This window comes from Cynocephalus volans, chromosome 13 (assembly GCF_027409185.1).
Source record: "Cynocephalus volans isolate mCynVol1 chromosome 13, mCynVol1.pri, whole genome shotgun sequence".
Classification (NCBI taxonomy): Eukaryota; Metazoa; Chordata; class Mammalia; order Dermoptera; family Cynocephalidae; genus Cynocephalus; species Cynocephalus volans.
Window position 1 is genome coordinate 20,329,687 of NC_084472.1, and position 20,364 is coordinate 20,350,050.

Below are 20,364 nucleotides of genomic sequence, written 5' to 3' on the forward strand. Positions count from 1 at the left end.
GAGACACCATCTGAAGAGCAAGAGAGGGTCCGCAATCCTAATCAAAGACATACCCCAGTCAAGGGCTTGTGCAGGACAGCTCACTGCTTTTTCCCCCAGTTTTGTCCCTAAATCTATACAGCAGTAGAAAAATGATTTCTAGTAAACACGTGCTTAAGCCTTTACTGCGGCTCAGGGGATATCCAGTTTGGGGAAAGTCATATGCAGAGGTGTCCAAGACAAAGGGAGATGGTTTCCTGCCCAGTGACCTCTGTCGTCTCCAGATAAGAGACACACATCAAACTGCAAAAACCGCTGGGAGGACCGCCATGGGCTCACCACATGTTTCTCTTCTTAGAGGCAAGATAGTGACCCACCTGTGATCAGGGAAAGAAGGAACCTGCTGCAGACTTATTTCAGCTGATAGTGTAGATTTACAAAAAGATACAGGAAGGCATGATTATTAGCATTACCAAAAAAACTTTAATGTAACCAAAGCATACACAATTAGGTTTTCTTAAGGTACTTTATTCTCTAAATATATTTAAAATGTAATTCCAAAAACTCAAAACATGCTTAGGAAGACAAGGATGTTTGTTGGTTGTCTGTCTGACATCCATTCCCTACCTCTCTCTCCTTAATAGACCCAACATTTCCCAGCCAGGCAGTTTGGGTGAAATTGGTTCCACCCCCACAAGTCCTGGAGCAGGCACTGACTGGCTTAATCCAGTGAGAATGACCTGCCCCTCCTAGCCACAATCTGTTCAAGGATCAGCCCTGACCACAATCAGGCCAATCAAAGCCAATGAGATTCAATTAATGGATTTGGGTTAAGCTATTGAGAAGTGATGCCTTCCTGCTTTATGTAGCCTGGGGAGCTTCCAGAAGCCATTTTGGGACTAGGAGAGAAGGGCCTGTCTGAGAAAAGAACCATCAATCATCAGGGTACTAGGAGGTGAAAAGGAGAAACTGATTCTAGTACAGTGCTGGAGCCGGATATAGCTGCATTTTGGGAAACACTTTTTTTTTTTTTTCTAAGCCAGTTTAGGTCATGTTTTTCTGTTACTTGCAACCAAAACATTTTAACATTTGTGTGTGTGTGTGTGTGTGTGTGTGTGTGTGTGTGTGTGTGTGTGTGTGTGTGTGTGCATAAACCTACCACGTAAAGGGAACACACAGTTCTAAAACATTTTTACTGATCATTTGCACTTGGAGTTTCATTTTCATAATGAAATCACATGAAGAACCACAAAACACTGGCAACACCCACAGAATGTATAGAAAGGAAATAAGTTCTTTCCTCTACTTGCTAGCTTTCTTTTTTTTCTTTTCCTCTCCATCTCTCACTCTCTGTCTCCGTCTCTCTGTCTCCCTCAACTTCCAAGAGAAACATGGGTAAATCCCATTTGGCTAAAGCCAAGTGCACTGAAGAAGCGTTAGTTTTGCAGAAAGATGCTGAGAATTTCACAATGTTAAGTGTATGTTGCCCTAGACAGCGAGTAATCTAGATTTTCCTTCCTTTTTGTGGATAATATACACCATGACCTCTTAAATGTCCATCATTTTCTGCCTTTATTATCTGCCATTTTCATCTAGTGAAAAAAACAGAGCCTTAATTCCCCACCTGCTAGGTGAACCTTGCACCTTGGTTGTCAATGCCAACCACACCTGCCATAAATATTACTGATCCATGTGTTCTCTTCCTTCAGGATTTTGGGGGCCATTTTAAATCCCTTTTGTATCCCTCACCATGGAGCAAATATTTTTAAATGTCTATTCATGATGATGATGCTAATCTAACTGTTTCGGTATCTGATTAAGTTCAATTTTGCGCATGTCTGGTGTATATTACGTGGTAGAGTTATCCCTCTATTTGCACCACCCCTCCCCTGCCTATTACTGGGTGCTGGGCAGTCACACTAGACCTTGCCCCAGTTACTCAACAGTTAAATTTCCCCAAGTCTGCATGGCTGACTGTGTGAAATTCTTGAGACAGAGCCAGCCCCACAAAGATTGCTTTGACTTTGCTCACCCTTCCCCATCCTCAGCTGCAGGGCCCCAAATACTACTTGTTAACAGTGCCTGTGGTGTTGTCAATTCTTTGAAATTCTTCCTTTTTTCTCCCCAGTGATAGGGACATAGAGGACTGTGCTCGGCTGTGTTCCCCAATTGGGGAGTGCAGGCTATCTCCTAAGTTTGGTATTGTGCTCTTGGCTTCCCTCCCTTGTTGACTCCCTTGTTGATTAGATTGTTTCAGGGATTTGAGGTAAATGGTCCCACAGATCCAAAGCTCAGGCAGCCTGTGAGTTCTAGAAATGTGGTCAGGGAGGCAGCTACCAGTACCACTGGCCATGTGTGGCCAGGGGCCTCCTCCCTGGCAATGGCCTCAGTGGGCAGTAGGCTCCCTAAAACCTGCTTTAGAGGGCCCTGCAAAATACACACACATAAATTTATTAAAGAACACATGGGTGCTACCGTCACTTGGGATCTGGCTCTCAATACTGGCTCAGTGGATGCCTAACTCTCAATATCCATTCTCATAATTAATGCTGTTCAGGCCGAGGGAACGCTTCTCCACATCTTTAGCTAGATGTCCTAACAACAAAAGCTTACAGCTTCTGAATGATGAAGGACGGCAACACTGCTGACGCTTGTGACTAAGATCATGTTAGTCAACCTGTCAAATCCTTCTTAGACAATGTGAACACAATGATTCCTGCATTACAGAGTAATTTCTCAAGGGTGAGTACTGTCCATTTTCTTGCTTCTGTCATTGTTTCAACTTGCAGTTCCAGATGTACTCAAGAATTAGCATGATTTTGCAGCAGTCACACTTGCCAGCTAAGGAATGGCAGCAATTCCTATTACTCTTAAATTCGTGTATATGAATGTTGGAAATACTTTATGGATTTGGATATTCTTGCAAGGGATGGCACAAATCACAAAATCAGTAATAGCAAAGATAAATTTATATGACAAAGTTATTTTGTATTTTTCTATGATAATTTATCATATTGGTCCCATTATAATGCAGGACATGATATTTAAAATTCACGGGTTATTTCAAGATCTGAGTGTCGCTTTAATTTTTTGTCTGTGGTAAATGTTTCGGCAGAGCAGTTTTTCCAGTGAATAAACTATACTGTAAGAACAACAACTCAAGAAAGGTAGTCTAATTTGGCATTAAGAACATAATCTTGATTGTGACAATATGTGTAGTGATTTTGTTAAACTAAAAGAGAAGATAAATTTATGGAAAAACATAAAAATGATTTATGAATTGTTTGTTTCTATAATACGCATCCAGACATCACCACCCCATCATGAGAACAGTGAGACCCACGCAACGGTGATTAATGCGTCCTTTGACATTTTGCTGTCATTCTGTCCTATCAAAACCATGATTTTACACTTCTTTTTCTGTTTCATTGGTACAGAAGTATGATTGCCAGGGTAAGAACAGAACACACTTCAACAGCTTAATTTACAACTTTTAAATATTTAGGTCTATCTGTGGCCTGTGGGCCTCCCTTTCTCCTCGGGCCCCATCGCGCAAATGTCGCTGGCGGGCGGGAGTGGGTGGTAGGGGTCCCGGGAGCTCTCCCCTGCAGTCCCTCCGCGCGGGGCTCCAGGGAGCGGACCGCCGGGTGCCCCGCCCCCCCAGCGGACCGGAGGCCCGCCCCGCCGCCTACCGCCTCGGGGATTGGCTGCCTGGGCCCTGGTGGGCGGCCCCAGGGTGGGGATGAAGCTGGGGGTCCGCGCGGGGTTAGGCACCCGCGGCCCGCTGCGCTCCAGCCGCGCGTGCCCGCTGCGTCCGGGCAGAGCTCCCAGTCCCCTTGGGCAAACCCGTTCGCTCCCCGGCTGCCCCCCGTCGCCCGGGTCCGGGCCTCGGGGCCTCGCGTGTGTCCGAGTAGCCTCGCCGCGCTGGCCCGGGGCGGCCGGGCGAGGGGCGTGGGGTGGGGACCCGGGCCGGGAGGAGCCGGGGCGGCGCGCGGGGGCTGCAGGAAGCGGAGGCGGCGGCCACTGGGGGATCTGCTCGGCGGGCTTGGAGACACCCGGAAACGGATTCCAATTCGGTGCCCGCGCGAGCCGGGCGTCTCGGAGGGAGCGGGAGGAGCGGGCGGGCGGCTGCTGAGTAATCCCCCGCCGCGCTGCAGCCGGGCCGCGGCTCCTCCCTCCGCGTCCCTCCTCCGTCCTCCCCCGCGCCCCGCTCGCTCGGCGCTGGGCAGGTAGAGCCGGGCTCCGGGCGCGCGCGGGGCCGCAGCAGCCGCCTCCCCGACCTCGCCTGGGCCCAGCGCAGGGCCTCGCGCGCCCATGGCCGGCTCGGAGCAGCAGCGGCCGCGGCGGCGGGACGACGGCGACTCGGACGCGGCGGCGGCAGCGGCAGCGGCGCCCCTGCAGGACGCGGAGCTGGCCCTGGCCGGCATCAACATGCTGCTCAACAACGGTTTTAGGGAGTCGGACCAGCTTTTCAAACAATACAGGTGAGCGACGCGCCCCTGTCCTCCAGCCCCGGCCGCGCGCACCTCGTGCCCGGCTCACGCGCTTCCACCTGCGGCTGTCCCAGGAGCCCCCTCCCCCTCCCGTCGGTCACTAATCCCCGGTCCCCACATCGCCTCGCCGGGCCTGACCTGCTGCCGGTGCTTCTGCGCCTTTGCCACATGGCCCCTTTCCACCCCAGCCCCCGCTCCGTTGTCCTTTCCCTCCCTGGGACCCGCTTCCGCAGTGTCCCCTCACTTTCTCCCCAGCATCACCCTTGAGAGGTGTGCCCAGTGTTTGTGGGCTCCTCGCTTGGAGGGCGCCTTCCGGCCGCCGGGTCCCCAGCCGGTTGGCGTTGGAACCGGATGCGATTTGAGGAAGCAGCGAACCTGGGACTTGCGGTGTTGTGACTGGCTCGCGTGCTGCCCGGGCAGCCTTTGTGACACTGAGCACACAGCTGCATCGTGCCCGTTTCTTGCACCTCGCAGTGCTTTGCATCATTGTGCATTCCAGACGCTTTTATTGTCTGAAAACAGAGATGCATAATTGCCTTGCCGTGCAGAAATTTAAAAATTTCAACCCAACTCTGCTCGCTCATCTCTTTGCCTGTCTTCTGAAAACTCAGTCCTCAAAATGAGTTCCTAATGCCTTTCAAGCGAGCGTGTTAAAAGAATTTCTCTAATCTGAAGGAAGAAGAAAATGGAGGGGGTTAATATGTATACGGGATGGAAGGAAAAGCACGTGTGTTCAGTTCATTTTTTATTTGTCTTTTAAAAACTGAAGTGAAGCTGGTAGCTTTCTGGTAGGTGTGGGAGGAGCCTTCATTTCATTGGGGACCAGAAGCATCGGCTTTCAGGTTTAGGAAGGAAGTTTGTGATTTGCCCTTTGAGTGTTGACAAGCTACAAGGATGTTGGTTAGCAGCTTTCCTGAACACATATAAGGGCCATATGCTTCAAACTTTTTTAGACCCCGTAGTTTGGTTGCAATGAGAGGACCAAGGGCAACTGATCGAGAGCTACAGTCTGTAAAAAAAAAAAAAAAAAAAAAAAAGAGAGAGAGGAGACAGAGAGGCAGAAAGAGGCTGAAGCCTAAAGTTTTCAGACCTCAAAGAAGTGTGGTTTCTATCCAGCACAGCTTCCACATTCTTAATGGCAAAGCAAATATCTCACAACTATGAACTTCTCACTACAGCCATTTTACTTTTATCAGCTTTTTTTGTTCATTTGGTCTGAAAATGAAAACTTAGGTTTACTCAGAACATTTTATTTTTAAAGTGTACAAGTCTGGTTTCAAGCCAGGCTGTTGATGAAGGATTTAAAAAATTCACTTGTCCTACTACCATCTCTTTTGAAAAAGTTTTTAAGCCCTGTGAAAATGTATTTCATGGAAAAAGAAATAGTCGGAATGTTTTATATACTATACTATAACTTTTTTAGACTACTGGTTTGTGTTGTAGGAGAGAGGAATGGAGAAAGTCTTAGAGGCAAATTTACTCTCTCTAGTTGCTAATCAAGGTGCTTGCATTTTTCAATACTTCTTGCTTTGAAATCTTCTGCAGTACTTATTTTAAGTCTTTCCCCCTCTTCTATACTGCTTTAGTATACTTTAATCCTACCTTGTGGTTGACTTAACATTGAAAGCATGAAACTTTTCCTCATCTAGACAATTTTATGCACTGTTAATAGAGGGCACTGTCACTCAGAGTGACAGGAAAACTCTCACAGCAAGAGCCAAGAGAGATACACCTTGAAAGGTATTTCTCTGTGGGTGAGTGTGTTGCAGGTGAGGGAGAGGGAGGTGTCCAGGAAGGATTTATTCTGTATATGTAGGAGCTGTCTGCTTGTATTTTGAAATGGAAACTGAAGATAAAGAAGGTGGAAAAAAATATTGTAGAACCTGTTCTCTGCCAAGCACAGTGCTAGACACGTTCCCTAATATATTTTCACGATTCTAAGACGACAAAAGAGTGAGTTGTGTGTATCTTATGACAATTTTAAAACAAGAGACCCGAGACTCGGTGTTTCGTGTGGACCAGGACACAAGCATCGTGGTTCTAAATCAAGGATTTTTCATTTTACCGTTCTGCCTCCCTCACTAAATTTCATGTATTTTGTAGTCTGCCCTGCAACCTTATTTTCCAGCAGTGATAAAAAGCTTTTTTAGGAGTGGTTGAGGGAAGAAGACTGAGGTGGACAGTGTCAGCATTATACTGTCAGCTTTCCCTTGCTCCATCTGATTCATTTGTGATGTGGAAAGCCATTGCGTTCTTCCCACCTCCCCAGATATGCATGTTTTGGAAAGAACTGTTGCATGGCGGTATGGCTATGAACCGGAGTCCAGCAGCTAGTGTTCCAATCCTAGTTTTGCCACTTTTCTTGAAACTTGATTCTTTGCCTGTAAAATAGGAGTAGAAATAACAGTACGGACATCACAGTGTCGTTAGAATTAAAAGCAATAGGCCGTGGTACCTGGCACATTGTAAACACTCAGTGAATGCTAGCTAGCTTTTGAGCATGGTGCCTTCCCTACTGATGGTGAGCTCTCTTCCGGACTGCACAGTTTGAGTACAAAACAAAGTGTCTTGCCTGCAGACAGCTTTTACATTTAAAATTTGCCTTTCAATGCAAATGTATATTGCATTGAAAGATTTAAGATCCTGTAATGCATTGGGAAATTTCTCTGCCTGCTCCAAAGTTGAATGGTCTGCTGGAAGGCTCAGCATAGACTTCGTGGTGTTTGAGGACCACCTCTAGCTCAGTTTATCTACAGAAGAGGGATAACTGAATTACCAGCTCAAGCTCCTTTTTTAATGGTTGTTTTGTCACAGGATACCGTCCTTCCCTACCAGTAAACCTTCTGAAGTCTTCTCGTTAGAATTTAACAATAGAAATATATTTTGTATCTAATGTAACAATAACTTTTATTAAAGAAGGTCATTTTCCCATGCCATGTTAAAAGGAATAAGTTTCACCAACAGCTACTTAATGAGAAATGGTAACTTCATAGAAACAGGTTAATATGAAGGCCGTTCTGAATTAGTGGGAAGTCTGGGTTGTATAACTGAAACATCATAAATACAGAAATTAGAAATATATGCCCAGTAGAGGCCTTCTTTTGACATATAAAATGGCTTTCTAATTGGGATTTCAAAACATAGCCAACCTGCTGGGTGCTGAGCCACCCTCCTGCACTTTGAGATGTCTTCCCAGAGGTCAGGGTGGATTTGTGCCGCCCTGAGGCCTTTCTACTTTGGAAGTTCATGATACTGTCCACCTGAAATCAAAGTCCTGCTCTTGGTTTTAGGGCTCAGTGCTCTAATCCAGCAGTACTCACTCCCCCTTCGTGCATGGGCACACACACACACAGACACCCATTCTTGCTATTGACTGACATTCGCGTGTGTGACACACACACCTTCAGCTACATGGATACATGAGACAGACTGGGTTATGTGCACAAGACGCTGCTGGATTGTTAGCTGCTGTGCGTAGGTAAGATGGACAGTGGTAGGGAGGCTAGGAGGCATATCCACAGTCTGCTGTGGCATGTAGGAGCGGAGACAAGCTGCATGAAGCCTGGCTGCAAGGACAGTTTGGCAGAGGAAGTGATGCCTGAGCATTAGGATGGGGTACATGTGAGTCATTTGGAGGAGAAGGAGTTGGAAGCAACCAGGGAAGAGGAAAAGGAGAATGTGAGAAGTAGTGGGTTTAAACAGAAATCTAGGAGAGGAAACAGTGAAAATCCACATGGAGACATGAACTGGCATTGAGAGAAGAGGGGTCAGATCTGCAAGCTGATCAGTATTATCCTCTCTCCACTGGTCGGTTTGTTTTTCCTGTGTCAGTACTTTTTTTTCAGGGTAACTATGCTGCTAGGTGTCTGCTCAACTCACTTCTTACCATGATTATTGTCCAAAGTGTGGCCTTCACATCCATAATTAATCCCTGGTTCCTTGGGACTTTAGGGTCCTAATGTCACCAATCTTTTTCTTTTTTTGGCTTGAAATGTCATTTATTTTTAAATCAGAGGGCTGGTAAGAGAGGCGAATCACATTGAGCTATGAGGAAGATGAGAGGCATTTGGAGATCCCGGCCCAAAGGAGCTTCGTGTAGTTCTTATCTCTACAGGCCTGATATTTAGCCTCACTCTTGCCCCTTGAGGCCATTGTGCCATCTCCTGCTATAACTGTTGGCATTCTTTTTGACCCTAAAACATCTGCAATTCTTATCCCTGTCAGTACTAGTACTGATTTCTGGTGTAAATATTATTAAAAAGTCATATTTAGTCATTGCCAACTAAAAGAGGCAGCAGCCTTTGTTTATTATTATGAATGTTCACTGATGGTAAATACACATAAATAAATAAGGATTTGACACAGAATTACATAGTTGGTATTATGAATTGTGTTATCTTATTTCCCATTTTATTTTAAATTATAAAACGGCAAAAATGTATTAAAAATAAAAAGCAAGAAAAATTCATGGTAAGATATGTGTGTGTGTGTGTGTGTGTGTGTGTGTGTACAGTGAATGTATGGATTCTAAATTGTTTAACATAGTTTGTGGCACATAGGACAAAGCTAAATGATATGTGGCCTTATTTTATGAGCATGTTGGCTGCGAAACCAGTATTACCGTAGAGGTGGTTCAGTACAATCCAGGGGTTGGCAAACTGTGGCCTGTGTGCCAAATCTGGCCTGCTGCCTTTTTTTGTAAATAAAGTTTTACTGGGACACAGCCATGCTTCTTTGGTTATGTATGGTCAATGGCTGCTTGCGCACTGCACTTGCAGAAATGAGTAGTTGTGACAGAGACCACATAGCTTGCAAAGCCTAAAATACTTACTCTTTGGCCTTTTACAGAAAAAGTCTGACCCCTGATACAAACCATGGGCCTTCCTGGAAAAACTCAAAGGTGTGTGTAAGGCACGTTGGGCCAGTAGGTCTCTGAACCTCTTCTCTTGTCAAATACTTGGGAGGACAGGAAGGACTTGCAGGCCACCCACATTTTCTGGATGCTCTGGCTGACTGCAGGTAGCAACGTGTCTCTGCCTCACTGCTAGAGTCTATAGATGCAGAAATGCAAGAAAAGGAGGAAGCAGTGAAAAGCAGAAATGGTTTAAGGGCACTGGTGGGAAAGACAGGAAATTTGTCTGTTGATTTTTTCCGTCCTCTGCAGCTCAGTGGTGTGTTTGTAGAAAGGCTTATTTTTTTTTTCCCCAATTATTGCACTGTCTGAAAAGGTACCCATTAAATAATCTTTAAAGATTCATCTGGCTTAATAGGGATTCTTTAAAAATTACAGCTGCCTGTAGAATAATGGGAGAGCTTGAAGAAAATTATCAGGAAAAAAAAGAATACCTGTGCTGTGGTGTGTGTACGTGTGTACACTTGTAGAAATACACAAGTTAAAGATGTGAGCCCTTGAAAGAATCTGTGCGCTCTAAGTCACATACACTGTATTAACAGGTAGTTCGGTGAGATTATCTTCTTTCCTTAACCTAGTTGAGAGAGGCTACATTGAGTGAAATGAAGTTTTGATGAGGATAAGAAAAAAAGAAAAAATAAATTGGGGTTAGGCGGGGAGACAAGTAACACTGAAGCCTGGAGTACTTTCTATTCTGGTTACATGAAACCCCTTGTAGATCTCCAAGCACATCATTATATTCCAGGAGTCTGTACCTTTCACATAGGCTATTTTTAGCTCCTAGAATACTATTTTCTCACTCTATCTCCTTTGTCAGGCTAACCCTCCTACTTACCCAGCAACCCTAGTGGGACTTTGAAGCGGCTAATGCTGAGAAGGACTCGAGGAGAGAGAGTATAAAACAAGTACAGAAAAGTGGGTGGCTGTGTAGCAAAGATGAATTTATGTGTTATTTTCAAATTTGCCTAGCTCCAGCTGTACGCCACGAAAGGGGTCGGGTTGGGGAGGGAGGGACTGGCCTCTGTCTTGTGCCTCTTGCAGCATCACTCTGTTCCCAGCACCCTGAATTCATGCATATGCTGTTCATTTGTAATGTGAGTCCAATTTGGGATTGAATAGGCCATTGTGGGCTAACCTGTGGGGAATATACATCCCGATTTCTGAACGAGTGACTGCGAATCCATATTTTTGTGGAAAATTATTCACGGATTTACTGTGTAAAGAAAGTCATGACTTCTTGAAACCGATTTGAAGCTTGATATGGGGCTTTTCTTCTCATGCAAAGATGGTTAGCGTTTTGCCATCTGAGCTTATCCCTAGCGAAGATTGCTTTCTCCATCTCTTCCTTCTTGCTCAAGAATTTCCGAACACAAGAAATTGGTATATACAACAGATAGTTGCTCCTGTCATACAGGAAAACTGTCAATTCTTACAGAGAAAGGCCCTAGCGAGTCAGGAAGTACATCTATTGAAAAAGTCTGTACTTAGGATTGGAGTGTCTACTGCGTACCAGACAAAGGTGAGGAGCAGGTCTCTCCTACACGGAGTCATCCTCATGCGTGATATCTGTATTCAGATCTACCTCCAAAAGAGGCACATCAACACTTAAGTCTTGTCCATAACCACATCTGTGAAATCAGTGGTTCAGGTGGCTTTTTTCTTCTCATGCATCTCAGAATAAACACATAATGGCAAATAGGTGGCACCTACTGTGTGCCAGGCCGCACCCTGAGCCGTGCCTGTATTTTTCTTTTCATTCAGTCCTCTCCACAGCTCTGTGACGGGGTGCTCTTACGATCCCCCTCTAACAGAAGGAGGAGGGGATGTACAGTGACACGGAGTGAGCTGCCCAAGGCCTCACAGCAGGAAGTGAGAGCACAGGGGTTGAAACTAGGCATTCTGGCCCCAGAGCTCATTGTGGAACTTTTGTACCATACTACCTCTCTTGTATAACTTTTACAGCAAAAGGAGTTACATGTTGTTGTCAGAGCCATTTCAGGGAGAGTTTCCCCAGCAACAAGCAAACCACACTTTGACACCCAGAGGCTACCTGTCAAGCCACAGAGTGATCTGTCTTCAGGGAATGTGTCACCCCAAGCCTCAGACCCGGTGTGGCTCCCAGTCTTTTGTATGATAAAGCCCAACAGTGTCCTGGCCTGTCATAAGATGTCCTGTGATCTGGCCCTGTCTGCTTCCTGGCCTCCCTCCTGCCACACCCCTTGTCCCCTCCACTCTGGCTGTGCTGGAATATTTTGTATCATCCATCCAGCAGAGGGTGCTGGAGTTACGGGGGGGGGGGGGGTCCAAGCTGTTTTAAAGGCATAGTAGCTCCCCTTTGTTTGCTAGTCAGCAAGTGCAGCCGGGGCACCTACCCTTTAGGAGCTCTGAAGCTTGTGTTCCTCCTCACCTCCTCCCACATTGACGTCATGGGTGTGTCTCTTGACCCAATTTGAGGTGCTCCAAAGAGGCCCTAAAATTGATACTCTCCTCATAAGCAGATACTAGAACTCCTGTCTGGTCCCTTTGGTGCGTCCTAGGTTGCCTGTGCTGAGTATGGGGCCTTGGGGAGCAAGGCTGCCACTGAGCACATGCTGCTAACCCTGTCAGGTGCCATCAGAGGGAAGGTCGAACCCCTAATGAAGCTCAGTCTCCCCTGAAGCCAAGTCTCCTGCTTCTAAAGTGGCAACAGGTTTTGTAACTCTGGCATCATAGCTCTCTGAGTGAGCTGTTCTCTGCTTGGTGTCACGTCCGGTGCCAAGGAGGCTAGCCTCACTGGTGTGGCTTTCTCTTATCTAGTCACTTACAGGGTTCGGGGCTACGCCTGGGTGGTGGTGGCTACGCTGTACTCTGGTGTTACTTGCCTCCCTGGCATGAGAAAGCTGAAATGTAGCTCCCAGACTCCAAAAGCTCTGTCTTGAGTTTTAGGAGGAACTGGTCTGTCTCTGGAACAACCTGGTGGTGGGGAGGTGAAGCTTTCTAGAGCCGTAACTCCCGACTCTATCAGACCTAATGCCCTCTTTGATAACACATTATTTTGTAATACCCCTTTTATGATCCTACCTACACACGTGTCCAAGAATCAATCAAATACCCAAATAGTATGATAAAGGAAAAGTAAAAAGAAATTCATAATAAAAAATTCATATAATTTAAAATATAAATGCTCAAGACACCTTCATCAGAAGATAAAATGAAGCCTTTAGATGCTTGTACCTGTGTGTCATGGATAAATTTGAATTTAAGAGAATTAAGAAGATGAGAAGGCGTTGCATAGATGTAGAGAAATGGGATAGCAGGTGCACTTTAAAGTAAAGGAAGTAAGAGATGAAACTTACCTTAGAGGTTAAGAGAAAGGGGAAAATACCCCTACTTGCAGTGGGGATAACCTGCCAAGGCAAAACGCTGACTGTTGAAGTGGCGAAAATGAGATGTGTGATATCCTTGAGACAGGCCAGGCCTTCTTTGCCAGGATGGCGTTGGGACATGGGATGCTTTCTGACAAAGTGTCTCAGACAACTTATCTCTCATTTTAAATCCCTCCACAAACCTAGAACTTTAGAGACTATTTCCTTTAATAGGTGTCCAGGATTAAAAGATGAATTGAAAAATATGTTTATGGGGAAGTTGGGTGGGGGCTAACCCCTAAAGACAGTTTCAGAGTAAGGTTGAAAAATAAGAATCAAACTCAAAATAAAGAATTGCAATATGTAATTTTCATGATGTAAATTTCAGTTTTTCACAAATTCTTAAATATTGGATGGCAAAAATGAACTAAATCTATTAATGAGATTCACTGGTATCCAGTATTTAATGTATCTTCAATAACTTATTTGGCTTTAAATATATTTAAAGGAGCTTTCAACATCCCTGTTAAATTTGGCATGTGATAGCTACAAATGTAGACTAATATAGCTGTGCTGTGTTGCTGTTGGTGACATGGTTTTCCAAAATCATGAATAAATTTTTATAAAGTGTACACTAAAACAATGCAAGGAATAGTAAATGGAGGTAGGTTCTAGAACAAATAATTATAAACAGTTTTTCACCCACATGAATTTCCAGGAGATGTTCAGACGTTGTGCAGGACATGGGACAATGAGCTGGATGATCTCACACATCTCAGGAGGCCTTGCATCCTTGGTCCCATTCCAGTACAGTCATCATGTGGTCCCTAAAGGGCCACATGCCACAGGTTTCCAAAATGCCTCTATTAAGAAAAGCCAAGCTTGGGGCTAGAAGGTTCAGGACAAGGTTTGGTCTCTTCAGCTGAATCCCCAGGCTGCATGGAACAGCACAGTGGTGGGGTCTTTCTGCTGACACAGTAGGGCTGCAGGAAGGGAATAGGCTGCCCAGGCTGGCACAGCTGTCACAGAAGGAGTGTGCTGGAGAAGGGAGCACCTCTATTATATCTGTGGCCACAGGTGCCAGGGCAGAGCCCAGGTGTCAACCGCATTCAGGAGTTAAGAGCACTGTGTTGGGCGCTTGGAGTTACTGCATCTAAACACCAGCTTTTCTTGGCCACATGCACACTACTTCTGGAGTCCAAACAGCTCCAGAAAGGGGTGTCAGCACTGGTTCTTCTGTCCTTCACCATGTGTATTGAGAACCTCTGAGGTCCCATCCCTTCTTCCTACTCAATGTGGAACTAGCTTATTGGACCTGTGTCTCTCCAGCCTCAAGGTGACTTTATGACAGATGCCTACTTTCCTTGCCCTGTCCCCACCCAAGCCTTCCTAACTTTGAATTTCAGGGTGCAAACTGATCCCTATCCTTCCCTGGAAGTAAGCAAGCCTTTTGCTAAATACGTTAAGCAAATTAAAAACAATTTTTTTTTAATCACAAGGAAAAAAAGGGGTCAAAGCCCCAGGAATCATGGCATAGTTGCCCCGAAGTTACATAGCCAGTGGGACCACGGAAGTGATTCTTCTAAAATGTGAGGAAATAGAGCAGAATGTCTCCTGATGGTTTTCTGTCGTGCATGTACTTAGAAGCAACTAGTTTGGGGGAAAAGCACCACACAATTTAATCTCTGATAGGGCATCTCAGTACACAGATATACAGAGCTTTCCCTGGTCCTGCCCTCAACCATGACATCAGCTGCCTCCCGTAGTACACGTCAGCTCAACCCGTTCTTACACGTGGGATCGCACCATGGTCTTCCTTGCTGGGTGGGGCTTTGCTAGGAAAACATGAGGCCGAGCACGCTGCTGCTCACTCCTTCTGCTTTGGCTGCATTGTCACATGGATGGCTGCCTTTGGCTCTGGAATTGCACTTTCTTGCCTCAGCTCTGCGGCAGCCCTCCTTTGAGTTTTACTTCATGTAAATTATTCATTCATAAAATAACCATCAAAGATAAACAGATTTGTACATGTTTGTATCATTTTCTCTATCACAGATAAAACTTTTTGGCAGTATTCTAACAGGACAGAAGAAAGAGGGAAAATGAGATTTTATATCCAAGTTCAAGTTGCATTTGTTAAATGACAGAGATTCATTAAGAAGCAATTGGATTAAACTAAAATCTATGCTGCATGTCTTCTCCAGGATTGCTCCCAGTTGAATGAGTCACTGTCAAGGCTTGAGTGCTTTTCCCCCTCATTTGGAATAGTGAATTGCAAAATCTCAAGTTATGCATTGTAAACTCATCTCTGGAACAAGAAAGAACTTGATATCTTTGTGTCTTGCACATCATGCTCACCCACTTCTTTATTAAGGTCTAAAATAAAGAAGCATATTGAATTCATCCGCTGCATACTTTTCTGATGTGGCTCTTGAAAAAAAAGCTAGAATGGGGCTGCTTTTCTAAGCCTGCAGTTGTTGGACTAATTGGGCTTCTGACTTTCTTCCACATTATTTCCAGGTTCAGAAAAGAGTTTGTTTACATCTGGAATGCCATTGGCTTCAGCTTTCTACCACCTGGGTCCAAATGGTTTTTGGTTATTTTTGTATTGCTGATTGATGAGACACTCATTACTTCAAACTATCAAAATTACTAACTGAGCTAGAAATTACTCCTCCTGAAATAGCACAGACAAAAAAAGGGGGGGAGGGAAGGGGACACAGGTGGGGGGGAAATACCTGCTTTGGTGGAATTCTTAGACATGCTTGTTCTGGAGAAATTGCCAATGTAAAAAGGACAAAAGCAGAGAGAGTGCTTATGTGCTTTTTTTGTAGCCCTTGTGTGACATCTCAGATCCGGGCTGGGCTTATGAGAGAGAGTAGTTGAGGCTAACATGAAATGGGAGGTTTTCTCTTGATAGAAGAGTGTTGAGTTGTAAAAAAAAAACCAAACCTCATCAAGAGAGTTTTTCTATTAAAGTCTAAAAATTTATAGTTGAGGGAGCTTATGAATAATGAAGTAAACCCAAGTGAAATTTTCCTGATCTGTGTTCTAGTAAAAACTGAAGAAGGGCTAGCTGGTTAGCTCAGCTGTTTAGAGCACGGTGTTAACACCAGAGTCAAGGGTTCGGATCCCCACACATGGCAGATACAAAAAAAAAAAAAAAACTAAAGGAAAACATAGATGCCTTAGTGAAAGACAGACACTTTCTATGAAGTTCAGAGTTGTTTACTAAAAACAAGTTTACTAGAATTTTATTATGAAGAATAAGTGTCTAGCTTCACTTTGAAATAGCTTTTAACTGAAAAATAGAGAAATCCCCTAAAGTTTCTAAATGATTATCTAAAATTAGTGTTTGGATTGCATGTATAAATCCACAACTGTGTTTAATCCTGAAAGTATTCATGCGGTTTGTAGATTATTGCCATATATAGTAAAGGGACCATATTATAACTTACAGATGAGAAAGTAATAAAAATATCTTGATCAGTTTTGTTACTTTTTAAATACTCTTTGTTGAAGGATGGATTGGAAAGGCTAGTTAGTTGATAAAATGTGGTTTGGATGTTCTCTTTGTAAATTGCTTATCAATGCTGTCTCCACATGCTAGTAGCAGAGAATGGAGATGACTGAGTCGATTATCTGTTTGTATGATTTAAGATAGAGAAGGAACTAATGCCGATGAAGTAGGAAGATATTTGATACACATTAACGTCAGATTAAGGAAAACTGTAAAAAAAAAAAAAAAAAAAGAAAAAGAAAAAAAGCTTGGCTATTTAATCTGAAGACTTGTTTTGAGAATTTGTCAGTGACTCTAACTGACCATTAGGATTTAGCGATAAATGAATGTGAATTAAACACAGGCATCTGAATAAAGTTAGAAGTTGTACAGTCTTGTAATCATCCAGCAGTTCATCGATCTTTGCTTGAATTACTGCAAAGGCAAAGAGTGGCAGTGGACAGGGATCGAGGAATGAGTGCTACTGTTAATGAGTTATCATGTCATGTGCATTTCATCGTTAATCCCAATTCTCTCAGCAGTCCCGAGGATAAGAATTATTATGATCACTTTGCACATGACAAAACTAAGGCTTACCAAACCCGAGTTAAAAAGATGATGAGGGGAAGGTCTGCCCCAGCCTTAGAGTGTTGTTTGTTTTTGTGCCTCCTCCAAAAGAGCCCTCTTGTTATACTGAATAGTATTGTGCAGATCCAGCAATGTTGCAGGTCAGTTGGTGAGCCCTGACCTTCTCCTGCACACCTGTCTTCTTCCAGGACTCCTGAGCTCAGTGGATGGCACCACTTGAATCCTGGTCATACACACTGCAAGTCAAGGAGGCCCTGCTGGCATCTCCCTCTCACATTCTGTGTCTGCCAGTTTTACCTTCCTAGTGTGAGTTGAATCCATCCACTTCTCGCCATCTTCCCGAGCACCACCTGGTTCAGGCCACCCTCATCTCTCACTGGGACCGTTGCACTTGCCCAGCTGGCTTTCCCATCCCTCTCTGCCCCTTCTCCGCCTCTACCAGAGTGACCTTTAGAACATGTGAATCTAATCACATTGCCTTTCCACTAAAAACTCTTTCACGGCCTCTGTGGAAGGCTGAAAAATGGTTTCCAAAAGATATCCACAGTCCAATCTCTGGAACCTCTATGTTAACTTTATATGGCAAAAAAAGGGACTTTGCAGATGTGACTAAGTGAGGATCTTGAGATGAGGAAATTATCCTGGATTATGCAGGTTGGCCCTAAATGCAACTACATGTATCCTCATAAGAGGGAGGCAGAGATCTGACACACAGAGAAGGTGATCTGAAAACAGAGTAGAGAGAATTTGAAGACTTTGGCCTTGAAGACTGGAGCAATGGTGGCCAACAGCCCTGGAATGCAGGTGGTCACCAGAAGCTGGAAGAGGCAAGGAACGGATTCTCCCCTAGAGCCTCCAGAGGGATTGTGGCCTTGCCAACACTTCCATTTCAGCCTGGTGAGACTGCTCTCAGACTTCTGGCCTCCAGAACTATGAGAGAGGACATTTCTGTTGTTTTAAGCCACCAAGTTTATGGTAACTTATTACAGCAGCCACAGGAACCTAATATAGCCTCCCGTTGCTCTGACGATTAGGACCAAAGTTCTTGGCAGGATCTGTGTTTTATAGCTCACGTTATAAATACAATCATGGCTCCTCTTTTTATATAAAGATAGATAAGCAAAATAATGCTAAATTTTAACCGGTTTTAAAATCCATATGAATCTGCACTTAAAATATCAGTGCTTTGTCCACTTGTACCGTTCTGTAGCCTTGTCTTGTGTTGCCCTGCTGTTCCCTTGCTCTTAACTCTGGCTTCCATGACCTTCTTCCAGGTTCCTTACTTCATCTTGCTTCCTCCTAACCCAGGGCTTTGTGTCACATGGAACCTTTCCACCAAGCCCATTCAGTTCCTACTTATGCTTCAACCTTGACTCCGCCTTCCCTTCCCAGAGAGACCCAGTTTGTCTTCCAGCCTGGTGTCTTTGCTATGCACTCTCCAGGAATTGTGTTCCTTTCCCCCGGGGTTCTTACCTCAGGTTGTAATCATGCACAGACAGCACTTGCTTTGTGTGGTGCATAGATTTCAGTTACCAGAGTTTAGTTAAATAACACCAGTCCCCCAATAACACAGTTCAAATTTCAGGAACTGTGAGTAACAGTACATAGCTGCCAGCTCTTCAGTCCACAGGTCACTATGTAGATTTCAGGTGCACATGATGATCTGGGGCCAGTCACATCCCTTCTTTCAGAGTCTGCCTATGATTGGTCACTGCACCTCTATTACTCAGTGACAGAAAAGTGTGTCCTTATGTTGCCTTCTTGTCTCCTAATGATAAACTCACATGACATTTTACAAAAATGGATAATTAAAAGAGGGAAATGACCAATCAAGGTGAAAGAGCAACAAAGAAAAAAGCTATAACACTGTAAGTGAAATCTAAATCAAATATAAATAGAAGAAATAGCTGGCCCGGGAGTGTTGGCACTGCCACTTTGGAGGGACTCACGATATGCAGCCACAGGCACTTAGTGAGCGTGAGTTTACTGACATAACAGAGGAATGTGGTTGTAAGGAAAAAGGTGGAGATGTCCCCACAGAGGTGACACTGGCACAAAAACCTTCACATTAAAGGAACTCTTAGAGATATTTCATGCCATTGAAAGCACAGAGGCTAAATGTTGGAAGCTGATCCAGGCTTAATAAGGAGTACCCCAACTCAAAGCATGGCAAAGATGCTCACGCTGCATCATCAGTTACAGGACCGGAAGAAGGCAGGCCGAGTCCACACTACTCTTGATAAGTTTTTATACAAAAAAGGGAAACCCTTTGTTGCTCAATGTTTCTAATGTTTTAAGTTATCGTCTACTAAATAAATATTAGTTTTATTAACTTTTTGTTTTCCTATATGTTTATAACTAGTAGCAAGAGTGTTTTTAGGTTTTTAAAATTATTTTTAAAATTGTGGTAAGATATACATAAGGTAACATTAACCATTTGAACCATTTTTAAGTGTACAGTTCAGTGGCATTAAGTACTTGGACATTGTTATGCAGCCATCATCACCATCTGTCTCAGAACTTTTGCATCATCCCAAGTTGAAACTCTGTCCCAGTGAAACACCAACTCCGCATTCCTTTCCCCCCATCCCTGGCAGCCACCATTCTACTTTCTGTCTCTACAAATTTGGCTAGGGTAGGTACACCATAAAAGTGAAATCATATAGCATTCGTCTTTCTGTGACTTGCTTATTTCACTTAGCATAATGTCCTCAAGGTTCATCCATGTTGTAGCATGTGTCAGAATTTCCTTCCTTTTTAAGGCTGAATAATATTTCATTGTATGTATATACACATTTTATTTATCCGTAATGGACACTTAGATTGCCTCCACCTTTTGACTGTTGTAAATAATGCTGCTATGAGTATAGATGTACAGATATCTTCTTGAGTCCTGCTTTCAGTTCTTTTGGGTATATCCTCAGAAGTGGAATTGTTGGATCATATGGTAATTCTATTTTTAATTTTTTGGAAAAACCACCATACTGTTTTCCATAGTGGTCACACCATCTTACAGTTCCACCAGCAGTACACAAGGGTTCTGGTGTCTCCACATCCTTGTCAACACTTGTGTTTTTGTTTTTGTTTGTTTTTTAGATAATAGCCATCCTAATAAGTATGAGTTCTTATTTTGATTTGCATTTCCCTAATGATTAGCAATGCTGAGCATCAGTTTGTATGCTTATTAGCCATTTTTATATATTTGGAGAAATGTCTATTCAAGTTTTTTGTCCATTTTTTCATTGAGTTTGGCTTTTTTTGTTCTTGAGTTGTAGGAGTTCTTTATATATTCTGGATATTAACCCCTTATCAAATATATGATTTGCATATATTTTCTCCCATTCCATGGGTTGTTTTTTCATTCTGCTGATAGTGTCTTTTGATGCAGAAGATATTTTAATTTTGATATAGTACAATGTATCTATATTTTCTTTTTCTTTTTTGCCTGTGCTTTTAGTGTCACATCCCAGAAATCATCGCCAAATTCTGAGTCATGAAGCTTTTCCCCTATGTTTTCAAATTAGAGTTTTATAGTTTTAACTCTTATGTTTA

At 43.8% G+C, this 20,364-nt stretch overlaps 1 protein-coding gene across 2 annotated transcripts in view; it reads left to right on the plus strand.

The window, feature by feature from the left end:
• Nucleotides 1-3,758: 3,758 nt before the first annotated feature.
• TTC39C (tetratricopeptide repeat domain 39C) overlaps nucleotides 3,759-20,364 on the plus strand; it is a 104,952-nt gene continuing 88,346 nt past the window's right edge. Inside the window, exon 1 of one of the 2 annotated variants that reach the window (XM_063077382.1) lies at nucleotides 3,759-4,463. In XM_063077382.1, the coding sequence (XP_062933452.1) occupies nucleotides 4,294-4,463 (170 nt within the window). In that variant the 5' untranslated portion in view covers nucleotides 3,759-4,293. The remainder of the gene's footprint in view (nucleotides 4,464-20,364) is intronic. The other variant, XM_063077381.1, reaches the window with a different exon arrangement.